Below are 3,307 nucleotides of genomic sequence, written 5' to 3'. Positions count from 1 at the left end.
CAGCACGCAGAGAGCAGCATCAGCCGCAAACAGAATTCACCCATGAGCCATGGGGGGATCTAGATCACAGACATCAATGGGGGATCGCAGAATCCCCGTGGTGGGGAAGAAACGTGGGGAGGAAAATTAGTTATGGAAAGAAACTTCCTAACATAGCTTGTCGTCGATGACAAGAGGAAGAGATTCATCAAGACTATTGACCCTGATCATCACCCCAGAACATGGAGAACTTGGCTCAAGAAACACCACCTCGAGCCAGTCATCATTATATATTGATCTTTCGTTACAGGACTGAACTTAAAACTATGACTATAAGACAATGGGTCAGGGGGAAGAAGTACAAACTACAGGAAAGAGAATTAATTACATGACGGAGTAAAAGAGTATCTTGAAAATGTGCCTTGGGAGGAGGAACGTAGACGTTCTTCTAAGTTCTTGATGATGGATCAAGAAGGCACTGAGGAAATGATGGAACAAGAAGGAACTGAGGAAATGATGGTTCAAGAAGGCACTGAGGAAATGATGGAACAAGAAGGAACTGAGGAAATGATGGTTCAAGAAGGCACTGAGGAAATGATGGAACAAGAAGGAACTGAGGAAATGATGGTTCAAGAAGACACTGAGGAAATGATGGAACAAGAAGGAACTGAGGAAATGATGGTTCAAGAAGGCACTGAGGAAATGATGGAACAAGAAGGAACTGAGGAAATGATAGTTCAAGAAGGCACTGAGGAAATGATGGAAGAAGAAGGAACTGAGGAAATGATGGTTCAAGAAGGCACTGAGGAAATGATGGAACAAGAAGGAACTGAGGAAATGATGGTTCAAGAAGGCACTGAGGAAATGATGGAACAAGAAGGAACTGAGGAAATGATGGTTCAAGGAGGCACTGAGGAAATGATGGAACAAGAAGGAACTGAGGAAATGATGGTTCAAGAAGGCACTGAGGAAATGATGCATCAAGACAAACTGAGATGCAAAGATGCAGAAGCGAGATTCATACCAACAGCAAAGGGGAAAAAAAGTACAAAAGAAACTAATAATGCACAGTTCAACACACAGTGCCGAGATGCTCAAATGAAGAGCAGGAGGGAGAAGAAATATGCTGAAGTCGAAGGACAGAAGAAAACCAGAAAGCTGCAACGCAACAACAAATGAATACATAACTAGAAGAGTATCAGCAATAAACTACCAAAATGACATTACTTCTACAGCAAAGAAACCTCAGGCAAACCAACCACATACTCACATAAGAAGACAAATGACAATGAATGACCAAGTGACTAGATTTCGAAAAAGAGGAGGTGAACTTATTGGAAATGATAATAAAATTTGTAAGGCATTAAAAAGTTTCCAATGAGTTTTCGCGACTAGGCCAGACCCGTTCCCAGTGCTTGAAGAGGAGGTTAACCCAGAAGAGAGAGAGAACCCAATATTGAGGTAAGAGCAGAGGAAGTAAGGAAATAGGTTGTATCGCTAGATGACACTAAACCTATTGAACCAGACAATGTATCACCATGGATGCTAAGAGAAGCAACACACGCCTCATCGTACCTCTAGCCCTGAGCTTTAAGGATTCCATTACAAACTGCTGGAAGAAGGCAAATGCGGTACCAGTTTACAAGAAAGGTGAGAAAATCAGGAGCCGTGAGCAGGATTCGAACCTATGCTCTGAATAGAAGATGAGAGAGGGACTTAACTACAGACCAGCATCACTGACAAGCATCCCCTATTACACTACACGAAAGAATAATATGAATAAAAGCAGCTACACACCTGGGGAGAATTATGTATATAAACAAACACCATTATGGTTACAATCTTTATTATAAGTTTTGCCATGACTTAGTTACAAATATTAACCCTGAGGATCATAATAAGTTCAGAGTTCAGTCACAGTGTATTGCAAGATCGTCGTGGGGGTGACGTTCCTACAGTGTCACTTGGCACTCTTTTCTCTGACACCAATCCTACCTCACCCACAGGATAAGTTGCCATTGCACGTACCAAAATAGCAAATGCTCTGAGAAATTTAGTGAAGCTAGCCCTAAGCGTCTGGTTTCCAACCTCTAATAAGCAGAGATAAACAGACATTTCTGTTTATAGGTATGTCGCCAAACGGCCACGTATTGACTACCTGTTGTTGCTTCCTGGGATCAACGTCCCCGCTGCATGGTCAACGACCTTCCGGCTGGTGGTGGTCTGATCAACCAGGCTGTTCGACGCAGCTGCTCGCAGTCAGACATATGAATCACAGCCTGGTTGGCCAGCTATCCTCTGGTGGTGTTTAACAACACCTTTCTTGAACACCGTGAGAGGCCGCCCAGTCTTCCTGTCCCTCATGTGTAGAGACTGTTGAACCCTCGGTGGGGCCCCATGGACTCATCACCACTCATCCACCTCACTCATCACCTCCTTCTCACCATTTACCACTCCGTAAACAAAAATAAAACGTACGAACCCAAGCAACCCACCTTACCTACCGAGGTCGATACATATCAAACGTGAAATTTACGACGCTGTAATGTTGACTAATGCGTCGCATTTTGAACGGTGTGCAGGGGGAACAATAAAGTAATTCGATGAGGTCAAGTGTGCCTGACCGCTGACAACAGAGTGCCAAGGGCTTGGGTGGCATCCATTCTCATCCAGGACACAGCAGCCGGCCACGTAATCCTGGACACTGCAGCCGGCCACGTAATCCAGGACACAGCAGCCGGCCGCGTAATCCAGGACACAGCAGCTGGCCACGTAATCCAGGACATAGCAGCCGGCAACGTAATCCAGGACATAGCAGCCGGCCACGTAATCCTGGACACTGCAGCCGGCCACGTAATCCAGGACACAGCAGCCGGCAACGTAATCCAGGACACTGCAGCCGGCCACGTAATCCAGGACACAGCAGCCGGCCACGTAATCCTGGACACAGCAGCCGGCCACGTAATCCTGGACACAGCAGCCGGCAACGTAATCCTGGACACTGCAGCCGGCAACGTAATCCAGGACACTGCAGCCGGCCACGTAATCCTGGACACTGCAGCCGGCCACGTAATCCAGGACACAGCAGCCGGCCACGTAATCCAGGACACTGCAGCCGGCCACGTAATCCAGGACACTGCAGCCGGCCACGTAATCCAGGACACTGCAGCCGGCCACGTAATCCTGGACACTGCAGCCGGCCACGTAATCCAGGGCACTGCAGCCGGCCACGTAATCCAGGACACAGCAGCCGGCCACGTAATCCAGGACACTGCAGCCGGCCACGTAATCCTGGACACTGCAGCCGGCCACGTAATCCAGGACACTG

At 47.4% G+C, this 3,307-nt stretch overlaps 1 protein-coding gene across 1 annotated transcript; it reads left to right on the top strand.

Annotated features, from left to right (window-relative positions):
• Positions 1-441: 441 nt before the first annotated feature.
• On the top strand, positions 442-1,158 carry LOC138350989 (uncharacterized). Its single transcript, XM_069302455.1, has one exon. It carries the CDS (start codon positions 442-444, stop codon positions 1,156-1,158), a length of 717 nt encoding a protein of 238 aa, XP_069158556.1.
• The last annotated feature ends 2,149 nt before the right edge of the window (positions 1,159-3,307 follow it).

Source organism: Procambarus clarkii, chromosome 48 (genome assembly GCF_040958095.1).
Source record: "Procambarus clarkii isolate CNS0578487 chromosome 48, FALCON_Pclarkii_2.0, whole genome shotgun sequence".
NCBI lineage: Eukaryota > Metazoa > Arthropoda > Malacostraca > Decapoda > Cambaridae > Procambarus > Procambarus clarkii.
Note: the sequence above shows the minus strand (reverse complement) of the source record. Positions and strands in the feature narration are given on the sequence as shown.